At 45.2% G+C, this 19,167-nt stretch overlaps 1 protein-coding gene across 10 annotated transcripts in view; it reads right to left on the reverse strand.

Annotated features, from left to right (window-relative positions):
* The window catches only part of ttc6 (tetratricopeptide repeat domain 6), a 630,178-nt gene that overhangs the window by 187,529 nt on the left and 423,482 nt on the right, over nucleotides 1-19,167 (reverse strand). For all 10 annotated transcript variants that reach the window (XM_070879081.1, XM_070879080.1, XM_070879076.1 and 7 more), the window contains 2 exons: nucleotides 16,508-16,658; nucleotides 4,133-4,215 (listed from right to left, as the gene is read on the reverse strand). In XM_070879081.1, the coding sequence (XP_070735182.1) occupies nucleotides 4,133-4,215; nucleotides 16,508-16,658 (234 nt within the window). The remainder of the gene's footprint in view (nucleotides 1-4,132; nucleotides 4,216-16,507; nucleotides 16,659-19,167) is intronic.

Here is a 19,167-nt window from a genome sequence, read left to right on the forward strand (position 1 = left end):
CCCGGGGAGGCCGGAATTTCAGGCCCATTGTTTCTAAAAGCTTCCCTACACCAACATTAAATTGATGGGCTTGTAATTGCCAGGTTGATCCTTCCTCCCTTTTTTGAATAATGGTGTAACATTTGCAATCCTCCAATCCTTTGGCACCACCCTTGTGGAAGATTGTGATCAGCACCTCCGTAATGTCTACCCTTACTTTCCTCAGCAACCTGCGATGCATCCCATCTGGACCGGGTGACTTATTCGCGTTATGTATTGCCAACCTTTCTCGTACCTTCTCTTTATCTATTTTTATCTCATTCAGTATCCTGGCAAACTCCTTGTTTACCTTAGCTTTGGCAAAGTCCTCTTCCTTGGTAAAGACCAATGCAAAGTACTCATTTAGTACCTCAGTCATGCCTTCTGCCTCCATCAATATATCTTCATTTTGTCTCACATTTTTTCACTTCTGCCATTAAATCACCAGCCAGCAGGGAATGCAACCTCCCTTTAAGAGATGCGCTCCCGCTTTAAATAGGCCACTACACACCCACCAAAAGTTCCACCCAGAAAATAGCAGGCTTCCCATTCGCAACATGATCGATTGGGAAACCCACCGGTCAAATTTAAATGACACCCGGAAGTTGAAATGACCCAGCCTGAAATTTAGGTCAGCAAATTTGTTTTACAAAACAATTGAAAAGCAAATTTGTATGTCATGCTCCAAAGATGATAACCCTGAAATCCCAAGCAGCATGTTGCACCAGATTACACCAATGAGTCTGGAGTTGCACCCACCCATGCTGTGCAAAACTGAAACTGCCAAAATTTGTGGGGTCAGCTCATTTAAATATCCATTGCCAGTTTCTCCAGCACAAATTCATGTAAAATGGTAGTACGCTCTGAGAGTGCTTGGAAATTTCAATACCGCCTTTAAAAAGCCAAGCCTGACTGCAGATTGCCGGAGCAAGTTGTGGGAGCAGCAGCTGAGCAGGAAACTATTTAGCTCATTAAGTTAACTGGATGGCTCATATGTGATTCGCTCCTATGTTTCAAGAAAACCTTCCACTGGAGGATCTGGCTCTGTCAGCTGAAAAAGAGACAAAAGCATTGCAAATTGCAACAATGATCTCACCATTTTAATGAGACTGACACCCAAATCCTCATCAAGGGGATAGATCAGAGGAGGAAGACTACTGGGTCTCCATGGGAGGAAGCCTCAAAATTATCTCTTGTGTCATGTGGAAGAATGTGGCACTGGCACTAAGTGGCAACTCTTTCACTCCTGGAACTGCAGACCAATGCCTTAAGAAGGGCAATGCCCTGATGAGGACAGGCAATGTAGTACACTGGCCACTCTCCTTTTTCTTTCTTAGGTATCCTGGGCATTGGCACACTGTTGCGCTCGAAAATTAAGAATTGCACAACTGCACTCTGGTTAAGGGGAATACTAACTCAAGTTATTACAGTTATTACAGTATGTGTCATCTTCTCCTTAATAACACTTACTTCCGTGTAGAAGCTTAAAACCCTTTCCGCCACTTAAATGGGGTGATAGCACTAGATCTCTTGCATCAGCTCATCGATGCTATCTGTCAATTGCCAGCTTTCACTTAATTCACTCAATCTTATTACAGGAAAAATTTGCATACAATGTCCATAAGAGGCCAGAGGAGTTATTAAGGAGGTCACCCCCTACAAGGAACAGGCCATAGAACTCTGCTCTAGTTGTGGGAGATGGTAAGGTTGGTAGCATAGTCCCAGCACTTACACAAAAATAGTGGGGCCGAAATTGCCCTCCAAAGACAGGGGGCACACTCATCGATCTTGAAGATTTTTCTCCGCCCCAATCCATGGGCCAGAGGTAGAGCAAAATTCAGCTCTTCAATTTTTATTTTTGGTCGGGGCGGTGTTTGGGGTGGCTGCGGGCCGGAAGTGCCCTTGGAGCAGAGCAGATGTGCTGCGTCGCGCTAACGCATCACAACGTCCATCCTCTTCAATTAAAGGGGAGGGCCACTTGAGAACTCTGCAGTTAGTTTAGTTTGGCCCACTGGGCCACAAAGGAGGGTTTCAGTCAGGCCAACGGCCCGGTAGCCAAGATGGGCCAAGATGCTGCCGCATGTTCTTCTGCCACAATCCCCTCGGTCTCATCTTGTCCATCACTTGATTTTTCACTTCCACACATCAGCTCAGATGTTTTCCCCCCAGAGGGAATTAGTATTAATGAGGAGATAGCATCACAAGGATGTCTTATCTGATCCTGAGAAACTCTCACTTTGGAACTGGTGGTGGGGGGCGCGGCGGTGTGTTCTCACACTCCAACAGGTAGTCAGAAGCAGGGCTACCTATGCTGATTGCCATGGGTTCCACCCTAATTTGCTGCCCGGTCAAGTGAGTTGTCCCAATTTTAACATTAAAAACAATATGAACTTTCAGGGCAAATTATTTTATGGTTAGAAACATAGAAACACAGAAAATAGGTGCAGGAGTAGGCCATTCGGCCCTTCGAGCCTGCACCACCATTCAATATGATCATGGTTGATCATTCACCTCAGTACCCCTTTCCCGCTTTCTCTCCATACCCCTTGATCCCTTTAGCCGTAAGGGCCATATCTAATTCCCTCTTGAATATATCCAATGAACTGGCATCAACGACTCTCTGCAGCAAGGAATTCCACAGGTTAACAACTCTCTGAGTCAAGAAGTTCCTCCTCATCTCAGTCCTAAATGGCCTACCCCTTATCCTAAGACTGTGTCCCCTGGTTCTGGACTTCCCCAACATCGGGAACATTCTTCCCGCATCTAACCTCTCCTGTCCCGTCAGAATCTTATACGTTTCTATGAGATCCCCTCTCATCCTTCTAAACTCCAGTGTATAAAGGCCCAGTTGATCCAGTCTCTCCTCACATGTCAGTCCAGCAATCCCTGGAATCAGTCTGGTGAAGCTTCGCTGCACTCCCTCATTAGCAAGAATGTCCTTCCTCAGATTAGGAGACCAAAACTGAAAACAATATTCCAGGTGAGGCTTCACCAAGATCCTGTACAATTGCAGTAAGACCTCCCTGCTCCTATACTCAAATCCCCTAGCTATGAAGGCCAACATACCATTTGCCTTCTTCACCGCCTGCTGTACCTGCATGCCAACTTTCAATGACTGATGAACCATGACACCCAGGTCTCGTTGCACTTCCCCTTTTCCTAATCTGCCACCATTCAGATAATATTCTGCCTTCGTGGTTTTGCCACCAAAGTGGATAACCTCACATTTATCCACATTATACTGCATCTGCCGTGCACTCACCTAACCTGTCCAAGTCACCCTGCAGCCTCTTAGCGTCCCCCTCATAGCTCACACCACCACCTAGTTTAGTGTCATCCGCAAACTTGGAAATATTACACTCAATTCCTTCATCCAAATCATTAATGAATAATGTAAAGGGGTCCCAGCACCGAGCCCTGCGGCACTCCACTAGTCACTGCCTCCCATTCCGAAAAGGACCCATTTATCCCGACTCTCTGCTTCCTGTCTGCCAACCAATTCTCTATCCACGTCAATACGTTACCCCCAATACCATGTGCTTTGATTTTGCACATCAATCTCTTATGTGGGACCTTGTCAAAGGCCTTTTGAAAGTCCAAATACACCACATCCACTGGTTCTCCCTTGTCGACTCTACTAGTTACATCCTCAAAAAATTCCAGAAGATTTGTCAAGCATGATTTCCCTCTCACAAATCCATGCTGACTTGGACTAATCCTGTCACTGCTTTCCAAATGCGCTGCTATTTCATCCTTAATAATTGATTCCAACATTTTCCCCACTACTGATGTCAGACTATTATCATGGCTGTGAGTGCAAGAACAATTTTAATTGGTTAACATAATCCTTACCTATTTTCTATTGTGCATGCTTAAAGGAAGCAGAATGGAAACAGTCAACACACTCTGCTACATCAATATATGAAGCAAAGTCTGTCAGAAAACCATTCTTTCTCATGGATATTATGTTACAGGTTGAATGCCCATGATGCAAATTAAAATTTTTGTTCTGAAAGCTAGGAAACAGCCATATCTATAAAGATCTGATTAAGTTTATGAACTGCTTCACAACACTATGAAGACATTGCAGCAAAAAAGTATCTATTATTCTCACCTTAACAGGTAGAGGTACTGTGTTTCAGGCTGAAGATGGATGGCGCATGTTATATCCTTCAATGCATTTTTCAGATTATGGATCTGCCACAACAAATTCAATCATAAAACATGTCACTGATCATCATTCGTTCCTTTGAAATTTTGCTGCCAAAAAGTTATTTTTTTGCTTTTCTTCACAACTTACCCTTACAAAATATGTAGACCTAGAATTTCCACTTCTTTCCGTTAGTTTTGTTCCCAGATTCCAGCGCAATCGGCTGAACAAGCGCAAAAGATCGGGAATTTAAAACATTTTTGTTACGTCCAAAACCACTTACTTTCGGGATTTTCCATGATCTTTTACACTGGTTTAAGATTCGATTCGCTCAGATCAGGCCCCGCCACAAAACTGGCCATGTCCCCAGGTTGACATTGCAGGCCTCTGCCGATTGCGTTTGTTGGAGAAAGCTCTTCAAATTGCGCTCATTACTTTTAGGTGCACAGGTTCTCATAGGCATGTTTTAAAGGTTTTTCATATCAAAAAATATTTAATTTACTAAGAAACTGACTAGTAGACACCAATGAAATGAGTAAATGGATCAATAGTTTTTTAAGTTATTTTTCAGTGACATAAAATCAGATTACTCACAGGTGGTAGACTAGACACTCTTATTAAAAAATTTTATTTTTTGTGATAAAGCCATTTCCAACTGTATTAATAAAATTGCACCAGGTTACTACTCTTAAATAAATCAATTAATATTTTATAGTGTAAAGTAAAAGAAATAAACAATTATGTTTTATTATGCTGCTCAATTGCGCTAGTTCATGGAAGATTTTACATTTGTAATTATGCAAATTAATTTTAGTGGAAACTCAAACTGTAACCTAACCAGTGGAATTTCGGGTGCATTTTGGGCACAATTTGCCGATTGCACCCAAAGCGGAAAATCTACCCCATAGTTTACATATATTTAAATCATATCAATAGGTGCAAAGCAAAAAATATATTTCAAAGAATATAGAATTATGTAAAGTGAGCCACAGATACCTGAATGAATGTTTGTCTTTGAACTGAATGGCTTGACTCCACCCTCATGCAAACTGCATGGAGACCAAACTAATTAATTGTCACAACACTGTATCGAATTAAACTGGGGCATGACATCTGTGAGTTAACCAGGTTCTAGGAACTTGGGAACAGGAATAGGTCATAAGTAACATAAGACATAAGAATTAGGAACAGGAGTAGGCCATCTAGTCCCTCGAGCCTGCTCCGCCATTCAACAAGATCATGGCTGATCTGGCCGTGGACTCAGCTCCACTTACCCACCCGCTCCCCATAACCCTTAATTCCCTTATTGGTTAAAAATCTATCTATCTGTGACTTGAATACATTCAATGAGCTAGCCTCAACTTCTTCCTTGGGCAGAGAATTCCACAGATTCACAACCCTCTGGGAGAAGAAATTCCTTCTCAACTCGGTTTTAAATTGGCTCCCCCGTATTTTGAGGCTGTGCCCCCTAGTTCTAGTCTCCCTGACCAGTGGAAACAACCTCTCTGCCTCTATCTTGTCTATCCCTTTCATTATTTTAAATGTTTCTATAAGATTACCACTCATCCTTCTGAACTCCAATGAGTAAAGACCCAGTCTACTCAATCTATCATCATAAGGTAACCCCCTCATCTCCGGAATCAGCCTAGTGAATCGTCTCTGTACCCCCTCCAAAGCTAGTATATCCTTCCTTAAGTAAGGTGACCAAAACTGCATGCAGTACTCCAGGTGCGGCCTCACCCAATACCCTATACAGTTGCAGCAGGACCGCCCTGCTTTTGTACTCCATCCCTCTCGCAATGAAGGCCAACATTCCATTCGCCTTCCTGATTACCTGCTGCACCTGCAAACTAACTTTTTGGGATTCATGCACAAGAACCCCCAGGTCCCTCTGCACCTCAACATGTTGTAATTTCTCCCCATTCAAATAATATTCCCTTTTACTGTTTTTTTTTCCCCAAGGTGGATGACCTCACAGTTTCCGACATTGTATTCCAGCTGCCAAACCTTAGCCCATTCGCTTAACCTATCTAAATCTCTTTGCAGCCTCTCTGTCTCCTCTACACAACCCGCTCTCCCACTAATCTTTGTGTCATCTGTAAATTTTGTTCCACTACACTCTGTCCCCTCTTCCAGGTCATCTATCTATATTGTAAACAGCACCGATCCCTGTGGCATACCACTAACCACCGATTTCCAACCCGAAAAGGACCCATTTATCCCGACTCTCTGCTTTCTGTTAGCCAGCCAATTCTCGATCCATGCTGATACATTTCCTCAAACTCCGCGTACCTTTATCTTCTGCAGTAACCTTTTGTGTGGTACCTTATCGAATGCCTTTTGGAAATCTAAATACACCACATCCATCGGTACACTTCTATCCACCATGCTCGTTATATCCTCAAAGAATTCCAGTAAATTAGTTAAACATGATTTCCCCTTCATGAATCCATGCTGCGTCTGCTTGATTGCACTATTCCTATCTAGATGTCCCGCTATTTCTTCCTTAATGATAGTTTCAAGCATTTTCCCCACTACAGATGTTAAACTAACCGGCCTATAGTTACCTGCCTTTTGTCTGCCCCCTTTTTTAAACAGAGGCGTTACATTAGCTGCTTTCCAATCCGCTGGTACCTCCCCAGAGTCCAGAGAATTTTGATAGATTATAACGAATGCATCTGCTATAACTTCCACCATCTCTTTTAATACCCTGGGATGCATTTCATCAGGACCAGGGGACTTGTCTACCTTGAGTCCCATTAGCCTGTTCAGCACTACCCCGCTAGTGATAGTGATTGTCTCAAGGTCCTCCCTTCCCACATTCCTGTGACCAGCAATTTTTGGCATGGTTTTTGTGTCTTCCACTGTAAAGACCGAAGCAAAATTATTGTTTAAGGTCTCAGCCATTTCCACATTTCCTATTATTAAATCCCCCTTCTCATCTTCAAAGGGACCAACATTTACTTAGTCACTCTTTTCCGTTTTATATGTCTGTAAAAGCTTTTACTATCCGTTTTTATGTTTTGCGCAAGTTTACCTTCGTAATCTATCTTTCCTTTCTTTATTGCTTTCTTAGTCATTCTTTGTTGTCGTTTAAAATTTTCCCAATCTTCTATTTTCCCGCTAACCTTGGCCACCTTATACGCATTGGTTTTTAATTTGATACTCTCCCTTATTTCCTTGGTTATCCACGGCTGGTTATCCCTTCTCTTACCGCCCTTTTTCACTGGAATATATTTTTGTTGAGCACTATGAAAGAGCTCCTTAAAAGTCCTCCACTGTTCCTCAATTGTGCCACCATTTAGTCTGTGTTTCCAGTCTACTTTAGCCAACTCTGCCCTCATCCCACTGTAATCCCCTTTGTTTAAGCATAGTACGCTCGTTTGAGACACTACTTCCTCACCCTCAATCTGTATTACAAATTAAACCATACTGTGATCACTCATTCCGAGAGGATCTTTGACTAGGAGATCGTTTATTATTCCTGTCTCATTACACAGGACCAGATCTAAGATAGCTTGCTCCACTGTAGGTTCTATAACATACTGTTCTAAGAAACAATCCCGTATGCATTCTATGAATTCCTCCTCCAGGCTACCCTGTGCGATTTGATTTGACCAATCGATATGTAGGTTAAAATCCCCCATGATTACTGCCGTTCCTTTTTCACATGCCTCCATTATTCCCTTGATTATTGCCCGCCCCACCGTGAAGTTATTATTTGGGGGCCTATAAACTACGCCCACCAGTGACTTTTTCCCCTTCCTATCTCTAATCTCCACCCACAATGATTCAACATTTTGTTCATTAGAGCCAATATTGTCTCTCACAACTGCCCTGATATCATCCTTTATTAACAGAGCTAACCCACCTCCTTTCCCTTCTTGTCTATCTTTCCGAATCGTCAGATACCCCTGTATGTTTAATTCCCAGTCTTGGCCACCCTGCAACCACGTTTCTGTAATGGCCACCAAATCATACCCATTTGTAATGATTTGTGCCGTCAACTCATTTAGTTATTTCGAATGTTGATCATTTAGCCCCTCGAGTCTGTTCTGCCATTCAGTGAGATCATGGCTGATCTGTGACCTAACTACATATATCTGCTTTGGCTCATATCCCTTAATACCTTTGGTTAACGAAAATCTTTCAATCTCAGATTTAAATTAACAATTTACTTCGCATTAATTGCTGTTTGAAGAGAGCTCTAGCTTCTATCACCCTTTTCGTGTAGAAGTTTTTCCTCACTTCACTCCTGAAAGGCCTGGCTCTAACTTTTAGACTATGCCCCCTAGTCCTAGACTCCCCAAACAGTGAAAATAGTTTCTCTCTATCTACCCTATCAGCTCCCCTTAATATCTTGAAGATGTTGATTAATTCAACCATTAATCTTCTAAATTCCAGTAAATACAACCCTAGTTTGTGCAATTTCTCCTAATAATTTAACCCTTCGAGATACCCAGGTATCACTCTGGTAAATCTATGTTGCACTCCCTCCAAGGCCAATATATCCTTCCTCAGGTGTGGGGCCCAGAACTGCTCACAGTACTCCAGGTGTGGTTTAACCAGGGCTTTCTGTAAGTGTAGCATAACTTCTACCCCCTTGTATTCTAAACCTCTAGGCCAGCATTCCATGAGCCTATTTGATTATTTTCTGTGCATGTCCAAGACATTTTAACGGTATATGTACATGGACCCCCAAGTACCTTTGGACCACCACTGTTTCTAGCTTTTCATCATTTAGAAAGTACTCTGTTCCATCCATTTTAGGTTCAAAGTGGATGACCTTATATTTGCCTAGATTGAAATCCATTTGTCATGGTTTTGCCCATTCACTGAATCTATTAATATCTCTTTGTAATGTTATACTTCCACCTGCACTGCTTACAATGTCATCTATCTTTGTGTCATCGGCAAACTTGGATAAGTGCCTTTCTATCCCACCATCTAATTCATTAATAAATACAGTGAATAGTTGAGGTCCCAACACAGAAACCATGGGGCCAAAATTCAACTGCACCAGAAAGCTGCCGTAGCTATGATTTTTGATGTAGTACTTACCGATGGAACTCCAGATACAGTAAATAGATCCATTTTCAGGACTTAGAAATTTTTTCAAAGTCCTACAGGAAATGGATCATAATAGGGTGGGCCTTAGACGGACTGAAAATGGGTCAGTTGGGGCCTCCACCGCTGTCAATCATCTCTCTTATCTGGAAGGAGGAGAGCATGCCAGGAGATCTCAGAGATGCCATAATTGTGACCATTTTCAAAAAGGGGACAGGTCCGACTGCGGTAACTACAGAGAAATCTCCCTGCTGTGGACCACTGGGAAAGTCATTGCAAGAATCCTCCTCAATCGTCTCGCCGTGGCTGAAGAGCTCCTCCCAGAGTCACAATGTGGATTCCATCCACTAAAGGGTACAATGGACATGATCTTCACTGCGCGTCAACTACAAGAGAAATGATGGGAACAGCATCAACCCTTGTATAGGGCCTTCTTTGACACTGTCAACCGCGAGGGACCACGGAGCATCCTCATCAGTTTTGGCTGCCCCCAAAAGTTTGTCACCATCCTCTGCCTGTTTCACGATGACATGCAAGCTGTGATCCTGACCAATGGATCCACCACAGATCCAATCCATGTCTGGACCGGGGTCAAGCAGGGCTGTGTCATCGCACCAACTCCTTGCTGCAATGTTTCATCTCGCTCTCAACAAGCTCCCTGCTGGAATGGAAATAAACTATAAAACCAATGGGAACCGGTTCAACCTTCGCTGCCTCCAGGCTAAATTCAAGGTCAACCCATCCTCTTTCATCGAACTACAGTACGCGAACGATGCATGCGTCTGCGCACACACAGAGGCCAAACACCAAGCCATTGTCAACACCTTCACCGAGGCATACGAAAGCATAGGCCTTATGCTAAACATCCATAAGACAAAGATCCTCCACCAACCTGATCCTGCCACACAGCCCTGCAATGCCCCCCCGCCCCCCCATCCCCCCGGTCATCAAAATCCACGGACAAGGTGAACCATTTTCCATACCTTGGGAGCCTACTATCAGCAAGGACAGACATCGATGACGAGGTCCAACACTGCCTCTCGTGTGCCAGTGCAGCCTTCAGCCACCCAAGGAAGAGAGTGTTTGAAGAACAGGACCTCAAATCTGGCACCAAGCTTATGGTCTACAGGGCAGTAGTGATACCCACCCTCCTATATGACTCAGAGGCGTGGACCATATACAACAGACATCTCAAAGCGCTGGAGAACTAGCACGAATGCTGCCTCTGCAAGATCCTGCAAATCCACTGGGAGGATAGATGCACCAACGTCAGTGTTCTCACTCAGGCCAACATCCCCAGCATCGAAGCACTGACCACGCGTGACCAGCTCCGTTGGGCGGGCCACATCATCTGCATGCCTGACACGAGACTCCCTAAGCATTTGCTCTACTCGGAACTCTTACAGGGCAGACGAACCCCAGGTGGGTAGAGGAAACATTTCAAGGACACCCTCAAAGCCTCCTTGATAAAGTGCAACATCCCCAGCGGAACCTGGGAATCCCTGGCTCAAGACCGCCCAAAATGGAGGAAGAGCATCCGGGAGGGCGCTGAGCACCTTGAGTCTCATCGCCGAGAGCATGTAGAATTCAAGCGCAGACAGCAGAAGGAGCGTACGGCAAACCAGGCTCCCCATCCACACTTTCCTTCAAGCACTGTCTGCGCCACCTGTGACAGAGACTGTAATTCCCGCATTAGACTGTACAGCCACCTGAGAACTCACTTTTAGAGTGGAAGCAAGTCTTCCTCGATTCCAAGGAACTGCCTATGATGATGATGATGATGGAGTCATGGTGACGTCACAGCGTGTGTGTGTCACCACTCTCTCTCCGCTCTGTTAAAGGGGAGAGATTCTATAATTTTTTTACTTTGGCCACGGGGGGGTGCCAGGCTGCCTGTTGGCAGACCGGCCGAACCCAGGGGCAGTATTTTGCCAGCCGATTGGCAAGTTGGCCGGCAAAAATGTTTGCATTGCGGCCACGGCAGTGGGCCCTCCCCTTTAAGGGCGGCTGCGCTGCTGGGCCGCAGAAATGGTACACCGGCAGAAAAACTTGCCGGGGCCACTGTGCGGCGGAGGATCGAGGGATTCAGCTGAAAATGGCTGGTAGGTATTTTTTTATTCCACTAAATTGGCGTTGCAACTACTTGGGTGGAATGGGGTCCAGGCTGAAAAATCCCCGACCTGAATTTAGGTCAGGTCGGCCTGTTAACTCCAAAGCGGCAGCCATTAGATTTTTAGGAATGGCTGCCGCAAACAGGCATTAACGGGTCTCTTTGAGATCCTGAATTTCGGCTCCCACTAGTCGCATCCTGCCAATTAGAGTACCTGCCCATTATCCCTACTCTCTGTCTCCTCCTGCTCAGCCAATTCATTAACCAGATCAATAATTTGCCTAACTTTTGCCTAATCCTAATTCTAACCTTTTATGCACCGTTAGAGAATTAAAGGATTAATATCATGCATAGACAATTAAGCTTAATTTTTGTTACAGGAAGGTCATATGAAAATAATGGCTCTTGAGAGATGAGAGGTACTGGATGCTCCCATGGATAATGAAATCTAGTAATGAGAAATAGAGGGAGCAACACGAAGAAAAAATAGCAATCAGCTAGTGGCAGAAAATCAGGCACTGTAGGCTGGTAGCAAGGTGGGAAGGGCATCTTAACTTGGGAGCTGAATTTACCCATCGCTCGCACCCATAACTCTGCTGAAATAGCCAGGAAGTAGGTAGGAACCTAGATACACCAGGTCCTGGCTTATGCTGGAAGATCCTGCTAAACCTTGTAAAAGATGGATCCAGAGGGGGGACAACTTATGCTAGGGGATTCCGATTCCCCAACCTTAGTGGCACCCAACATAAGGTTGGAAGCCGGTACTTAGTGAGATGAGACATATTGGGACCCAGAAGAATGCAAGTGGGGGTCTGGGGTGTTCAGGCCATGGAAGTGCCCTTGATCCTGGAAAGTAACCAGGCACTAGAGTTTCCTGGTGAGTGCATAAGCTGCACCCATACTGGCGCAGGTGCCCACCAGGCCCATGCAAATTAAGTGACTTCCCACTGATGCTACATGGTCCAGCAGTGTCAGCATAATGGGCAAGATCCCTTTGTAACTACCAAGATTGTGGCCCAAGAATGTTAAGGGCCCTGGTTCTTTTCAGACAGCCTTCAAATATTTGAAATGACTATTTGTATCAGAATATTAAAAAAAAAACTTTGTTTTTTAACAGTTGCAGGATTTTGTTTCTTTCGAAATTGTTGAGATAAGCTTAGTTTTCTTTACAATAAAGATGGTAGGCCCAAACTTGGTCGACTCTAAGGCCTGCCCATTTCTTGGCAGTCCCCGGGTGGCACATACCTTTTTTCCGCTGGGGCTAGTCGGAAGCGAGTTTTGCCGCGGTTGTGTCGACGGCAGCGGCAGATAGCAGGAGTCGGCGGCCGGGAGCGGGTGTCAGTGGGGGGGCGGCTGCAGTGGGCAGTATGTGCAGGCCTCTCAACTCTGAAAACTTCAGAGGCCATACACAGCGCATGCGCGAGACTTGTGTGGGGGGGAGGGGGGGGTTTGTAGTTTCATTTTCCAGCTGACGTCATTGTTGAGGCGAATCGGGCTGATGGGACATCTGCGCATGCGCTTAAATGCTGATCACTCCTTTGCACCTGGAGAGGGGAGAGTGTTGGAAATAGAGAGCAACAAAGTATTTAGCAGCCATTCATCTGGGTAATTAAAATGAGTGGACAAAAAGTTTCAAGGAAGACTGTTAAAGCCAGACCCAGAGCTCCCTGGTTTAATGATGAAGAACTGGAGGAGCTTGTATCAGAGGTAGAGCGCCGGTACAAAGACCTCACCCGGGATGGTCATGGAAAGCCTCCACCACCCCAATACAGAAGCATCTGGAGTGAGATTAGTGAGGTCTTGTCCTCAATGGGCAACATTGCGCGGGATGGAGATCAGTGTAGGAAACGTTGGAATGATGTGTTGGCATCAGCAAGAGTGAGTAACCATTTATTGGAGCCCTCCCATACAATGCCAAAAGGTTCTGTGCCAGAAGTGTGTGTGTGTGGGGCATGAGCAAAACGGATCAAGGCCGCAATGTTTCTTCCCACAGAAGAAAAAGACATCTAAGACAGCAAGCCCAAGAGCCATGGGAGGGGGCCCAGCTGAGGTCATAGAGTTGAGCAGCCTGGAGGAGCATGCCTTGGCTTTGGTGGGTGAGCAACGCCATGCAACCACAAAGGGTGATGCAGATCCCATGATAGAGCATGGTAAGGTTAAACTAATCTCCAGTGTGCATGACGCTCATGTCATGAAAGGTCATGCAATCTTAAATCAAAAGCATTTTCACGCACACTTTGTCAGCCATTCTTGGTGTGCCCATGTAGCGATGGAACTCCTTGATAGCACATTGTGAGATTGGACGGCTCATATGTCATCCTGGCCAACCCCAGTAGAATGAAATGTTGTCCTCTACTTGCAGATGGCGAGTCGGACAGTAACGAGCAATGCACACAAAGAGAAGTGTTATTCCAAGTTCCCCCTCCCCTACGTTGTCACCACCCCAAGACAACAGCTCATTCATCCAATCCCCCCCCCCCCACAAGATCACCCATGTCCACCGCACCCACCTCCACCATCCAGAGTCAGGAAGACCAGGAGGGAGAGGAGAAGGACCCATGGTAGAGTCAATTGATCTCGAGGAGCTGCAAGAGGAAGACACCAGCCTCCTGACATGTGTGCCACCTGTCCGGAGAGCCTAGGCGTCGGGGTCCGAATTCATGGGGTTCGAACTGGACGAACCAGGAACAAGTGCTGGCAGGCGCAGAGACCATGGTGTTAAACCAACCACGCGCATTCACCCACACACACCCAACAATCACCTGAGGATGCAGAATGGCTCGCGGCCATTAACGAGATAGTCCAGCTATCGAGGATGAACGCTAAGCTAGGTTGCGATCTGCTGCAGACCATGGCTGGGATAACTGTGAGCATCGCGACCTTTGCTCAACACCATATTGACAGCATGGAGTGGCTCATTAGTGCGGTGGAGCACAACACAGAGTCTGTCAAGGCAATGAGGCAAGCGATGGCTTCTGGCCAGGTCGTGCAAGCACCCGATCCCACACCCTCAAGGCACACAGATCCCGAGGAGCCGGACATGCCGGCTCCATCAATCATACGCCCAACTTTTTGCCAAGACGGACACGTCTGCAGGGATCCGGCTGCCCTCCTGCACAACCTGATCAAGCAGAGGCGGTGAAGGGCAGGGGTGCGGCACACCGTGTTGAAGGCGGAGCAAAGAAGAAGACGATGGGCCTCACATCGAGGGGGGTGGGGGAAGAGAGGTGGTGGTGGCGGATAGAGGGGTGGGTGTTGGTCGTCAATGGTTGTATATGCTCGTCAATGTTATGATGTTCTATCAATTTTGGAATGCTGCACTTTTCAATAAATTCACATTGTTCGCCCACTCTTGGTCAGTGTCTCATTTTTACATAATGTGTGGTGCTTTCTGAGAAAAACACAGCTCTCCCTCTGGTGTTCCACTGTATGAGGGATATCTTGCCCTCTATCTATGATTCTATTGTATAATGGGTCCTTCCATTAGGCCATCTCGACACGACAAGTAAGAGTCACCAATGCAGGAAGGCTTCCATTAAATGAGAGTCAGTTGAACTACTTGCAGGGCACACATTAAGGCTTGCACTTCACCCAACTTTTTCTCACGCCAAACATCGCGCAGTGGGACCCCTGAGATGACATGTGCAACAGTGAAATTGCAGTCCATTGTATGTATTTTTCCATTTTCCATACCTCATGTCAAGCTGTTCTCACTATCACATGCCGAGACCTACCAGAGCTTTACATCTTCTAACTCTCACCCATTTTCTCTCACCTAAGATCAAATCATCTGTGCAGTCACAATCTGTCACTAAAAATCTTCAACCTGAAATAGTTTCAAGACTCTTTTAGATCATCTCCATTGAGGCTTTACCATCTTTCAACAGTCATTGCCACTTCCTCTACCACACCTTCCCTTCAATGGTCTAATCTGGAATTACATATCTCAACTCTTTGTATGCGGCTTGAGGTCCATCACATTACTTTTTCTGTACCACTGTTAATGCTGCTGCATGTGCACGATACCCGGGATGTGAAGCACTGCAGCACTCTGAGCGATTCCCCCTGCCGCCCGAATCACAGCCAGCTCAGACCAGCTTTTTGCCAGCAGTCCTTCTGGCGGGCGGCAGGGCGATCTTAGTCCATGGTGCCTGAGGACAATCCCGGATTTCCAGCCTCCGGCATGGGCGGGCGGCAGCAAATAGCGCCGGAGAAACCTCCGCAAGGAATCTCCCGGTAGACGGCACCTGGGCGGCAGATGGGTAGGACCAACGGAATCGGCAAAAGAAAAACTATTTCCGGAGGAAGTTCGGCAGCTGTGTATGGAACCTCGACCAAGTTCGGGCCCGGTGTGCTTTTATTGATCTATGCGGTGTATTATAGTATTTAATTACATTTTTTGTGTATGGTTAATTTTGCAATACCTAATGAGTGTGTGCAGCCACCACTGTTAATGTAATTACAGAGGGAAATGGCACAAATCATAGCAACCACTGCATTAAATAGGAACAGGTGCACTAAACATCAAACTGCATCAAAATAACAGCAACAAGAAAAAATGAAGCAGAGTTATGGAATGCTGTAAAGTCTAAGGTAACTGCAAAGTGAGATTGAAGAGGTTAGAGCTTCATGGAGAATGATCAGGGAAAACAAAAGGTGGTGATCAGCTTGGAGCTAGCCTGAGTGCCTGGAAGTGTAGAGCTTTCCCTTTTATTTGTTCACAAGCACCTGAGCATCCTGATCTTTTATCATGTTGGTATAATAGAGCTTGATCATTAGCATCATGGAGAGACCTCGCTGAAGAGCAGACACCAAATAGAAAATGCTGCCAGCTTGAAATACGATTGGCTGCCACGTGGTTACTTCTCATGTTTGAGCTTAGAAAGTGAGTATCATCAGGCTATATATCACAGCTGATTGTGTGCACTTCTAAAAGTCAGTTGATAGTGGTCAGCAGAGGGAATCCTGGGTGATTTATTCCTTACACAGCTCACTGAGACCGTATGTAGGTATCTCAGTGTTGTCCAGAATAAAGTCAGATAACTTCTGATTAAGAATCAAAAATGGGACTTTCATACTAATTAATCAATTTAAAAACATAGAGATAAAGAGGTAGTCAACAAAAATCAAGTTTAACAATTGTGTTTCAAGTATTTATATACCTTATGATATGCCTCTGCTCGACACACATATGCTCTTGTAGAAGTTGGCTCAACTTTTAAGGCATTTGTAAACCTGCGGATTGCCTCATAATGGTGATCCATTTTTAAAAGGAATATAAGCCCAAGATTTATATGAGCTAGGGAAACAACTCTGGAAATAAAACACAATGTATATTAATCATACAAAAAAGGCTGACTTAATAATAAGTGTATATATGTATATATTTCAGCATTCAGACCTTAAAACAGTTTTATTATTCAGCAAAAACTCATCACATTATTTAGATGTCAACCTGAAAGTATTCACTTAGTATCCAGAAATAACTCAATCAATGCTGCAAAAAGTAATATATTTTTACTAATTTATTAGGTAATTAGTAAACATTTCCAACTCCATAATTTATTGGCAGATATTTCTTACCAGCAGTTAGCATGCTGGCACTGATTACAATAATTTATATTCTTCAAGTGTTAAGCATGTCAAAAAAAATCAGAGTTAAAAGTATCATCCAGCTTCATGACAAGCTGTACTTGCTCCTATGTCTAATTTTAATCCTCAATATAGGCAGCATTTTCTGGAACAAGGTGAAATGAATTTCAGAAAAAGGGCGCTGCATTTCTAAGACCTTATGTGAAGTATAATTAATCAAACTCATTTCCGTTGAAATCTTGCACAGTTCATAGGTAGATTAATCAGCTTTGGTGTAGTAGTCATATTTTGAATTAAGTTATCCTCGATATATTGTGAGAATAGTAAGAAGACTACTGGGGAAAGTAGAAGAATATCTGTTCCTTTAAACAACTTTCCTCCAACAATAATAATTAACGTATGAACACATAATGGGGGAGAAATTTGGGAGCTCCCCATTTGGGACATTAACTTTTAAAAGTTGGAAAAATTAGCGCTAGGCGCTAATGGTTTCCAACTTCTTAAAAATTCTGGTATGTCCTTACTATGCAGTATTAATTCACACGAGGCCCATACTTGAGAGAAAGTCACTCTGTGACGAGTTACCTTTATTACCAAGATCTCAAGAGGCAGATGGTGGGTGGAGTTTCCCCTTTTATAGCGGAAAGTCCAGGTTAGGAGTGTCTCCCACAAGTTCGCCCCCTGTGGTCAGTGTTCTCAAAGTGTACAACTTAGGTCAGCTTATACATGGATTACAATGACATCACCTCCCCCCCCCCAAAAGTCTTATTGGGATCACAGGTTAAGTCTCTGTGGTGGTTTACACTCCCTTGTAGAGCGCCTGACTTGGGGCTCCGGTTGTTGGGCGCTGGCCTGAGTGTCTGCTGATGGCGGAGCTTCAGGCCTGTCCGGACTGCCCACAGTGACTGGGCTCTCCTCCACTTCGTTCCGGTGTGCCAGTGGTGGAGTAAACTCTACGTTGTGTTCTTCCTCTGCTTCTTCTATGGGGTTGCTGAACCTCCTTTTCGTTTGATCCACATGTTTGCGGCAAATTTGTCCATTGTTAAGTTTAACTACCAAAACCCTATTCCCCTCTTTGGCAATCACAGTGCCTGCAAGCCATTTGGGCCCTGCAGCGTAATTAAGGACAAAACAGGGTCATTGACATCAATACATCGCGCCCTCGCATTCCTGTCCTGGCAGTCACATTGTGACTGATGCCTGCTCTCAACAATTTCTTTCATAGTAGTGTGTATAAGGGATAACCTGGTTTTGAGCGTCCTTTTCATTAGCAGCTCTGCAGGTGGAACCCCTGTGAGCGAGTGTGGTCAGGATCTATTGGCCAACAGGAGGCGTGATAAGCGGCTTTGTAGGGAACCCCTTTGGATTCTGAGTATCCCCTGTTTGATTATCTGCACTGCTCGTTCCGCCTGGCCAGTTGAGGCCGGCTTGAATGGTGCCGTTCTGACATGGTTGATTCCATTGCCTGCCATGAAGTCCTGGAATTCAGTGCTTGTGAAGCATGAGCCATTGTCGCCGACCAAGACGTCTGGTAGACCATGGGCGGTAAACATTGCCCATAGACTTTCTACCGTGGCAGAGGATGTGCTTGAATTTAAAATGGCACACTCAATCCATTTGGAGTAGGCGTCTACTACAACCAAAAACATTTTTCCCATGAAAGGACTTGCGTAGTCCACATGGATGCATGACCATGGCTTGGCGGGCCAGGACCAGGGGCTAAGGGGGGCTTCCCTGGGTGCGTTGCCCAGCCGAGTACACGTGTTGCACCTGCGAACACAAAGTTCCAGGTCTGCATCTATCCCTAGCCACCAAACGTGTGACTTGGCAACTGCCTTCATCATGACAATGCCTGGGTGCTCATTGTGAAGTTCTCTGATAAACACCTCTCTGCCGTTCTGGGGCATGACTACTCGGTTTTCCCACAGTAGGCAATCGGCCTGAATCGAGAGTTCATCCTTGCACCTATGAAACGGTTTAAACTCCTCAGGGCATGCCCCGTACGTGGCTGCCCAGTCCCCATTCAGGACACATTTCTTAACTAAAGACAGTAGCAGGTTTTTATTTGTCCAGACTTTAATCTGACGGGCTGTCACAGGTGAGCCTTCGCTTTCAAAAGCTTCAACAACCATGACCATCTCAGCATCATGCTCAGCTGCCCCCTCAGTGGTAGCTAGTGGGAGCCTGCTGAGTACATCGGCACAGTTTTCAGTGCCCAATCTGTGCCTAA

Source organism: Pristiophorus japonicus, chromosome 4 (genome assembly GCF_044704955.1).
Source record: "Pristiophorus japonicus isolate sPriJap1 chromosome 4, sPriJap1.hap1, whole genome shotgun sequence".
Lineage (NCBI taxonomy): Eukaryota > Metazoa > Chordata > Chondrichthyes > Pristiophoridae > Pristiophorus > Pristiophorus japonicus.